Raw genomic sequence first — 1,125 nt, 5'->3', positions numbered from 1 at the left:
CGCACCATACCATATGTATATAACATTCAGAAGATGGCATGTATAATAGATAATATATTTTATATATATATATATATATATCGATAATATAAATCCCATATATATATATATATATAATAAAATATATATATATGTATACAATATATGTTTCTATAATGTATACAATATATGTTTATATTTAAAAAATAGTATATATATATATATATATATATATATATTATATATATATATATGTATATTTATGTATGTATATTTATATATTTATCTTTTGAATTTGTATTCATATTTCTATTTCTATTTCTATTTCTATTGAGACTTATATATATATTAGTATTTTTTAATACACATGTTTAAATTTCGACATACATCTATGTATAATACAAATTGATAGACAATGAATTTCAATCTGTCTTAGTTGAGTAGCTCACTACGTATTTCTTATTCCAGAAACCTGCGTACTGGAAGCGCAAGCATCAGGATTGGGCCAGGTTGCTCACACTAGCAAACCAAACGAAGTATGTCAAGTTTTTAGGTAACACGATGGCTCCTACATTCGACGATTCCGAGAAACTTCTGGAAGTGAGAATAAGCGAGGCTCTCAACGGGGTGTATAAAGGTGATGTAGTGTGCTTAAAACACCCTGAGGACGACAAAAGACTGCTGATACGACGCGTAACTGCCGGGCCAGGCGAGGAAATTGTAAGTAGGATGCGAGGAAACTAGGTGTTGTGCCCTTTGTCGTATGGGAATCGCATGCCGTGACGGTGTACTGGTTTAGCCTGCTGTACTTGTGTTGCAGATGTATACGCCTCCTTGTATGTCCTGGCCGGTCACTGATCTACGGATGTGTATATACAGCGGCTTGCCTATGTACGCTTCTTTGTATGAATAATCTGTGCTTTCCACGTTAGACTTTAGTATCAGTACGTACTGCTGACGTGCTGCCCACAGAATTGCTGTGTCATTAGCATATCTGCACACAGTGTCATATCAGCTATGGTGGGTGGCGGAGTTGTGTAGGGAATATCTTGCTTGTGTTGCGTCTGGCTGTTTTTAAGTTGCACAGTGCTCGAGGCGTCGTCAACTATATATATATATCCATATATAAATACATATAAGTATATA

At 34.6% G+C, this 1,125-nt stretch overlaps 1 protein-coding gene across 1 annotated transcript; it reads left to right on the top strand.

Annotated features, from left to right (window-relative positions):
• Positions 1–540: 540 nt before the first annotated feature.
• SARC_16873 (hypothetical protein) lies at positions 541–699 on the top strand (the record flags this gene model as incomplete). The annotated part of the gene is made up of 1 exon (XM_014289024.1): positions 541–699. A coding segment is annotated over one exon (159 nt), but the record flags the coding sequence as incomplete, so codon positions are not given.
• Positions 700–1,125: the final 426 nt, after the last annotated feature.

This window comes from Sphaeroforma arctica (assembly GCF_001186125.1).
Source record: "Sphaeroforma arctica JP610 unplaced genomic scaffold supercont1.9108, whole genome shotgun sequence".
NCBI lineage: Eukaryota > Ichthyosporea > Ichthyophonida > Sphaeroforma > Sphaeroforma arctica.
The sequence above is the reverse complement of the archived record's forward strand: the minus strand, read 5'-3'. Positions and strand labels throughout refer to the sequence as shown.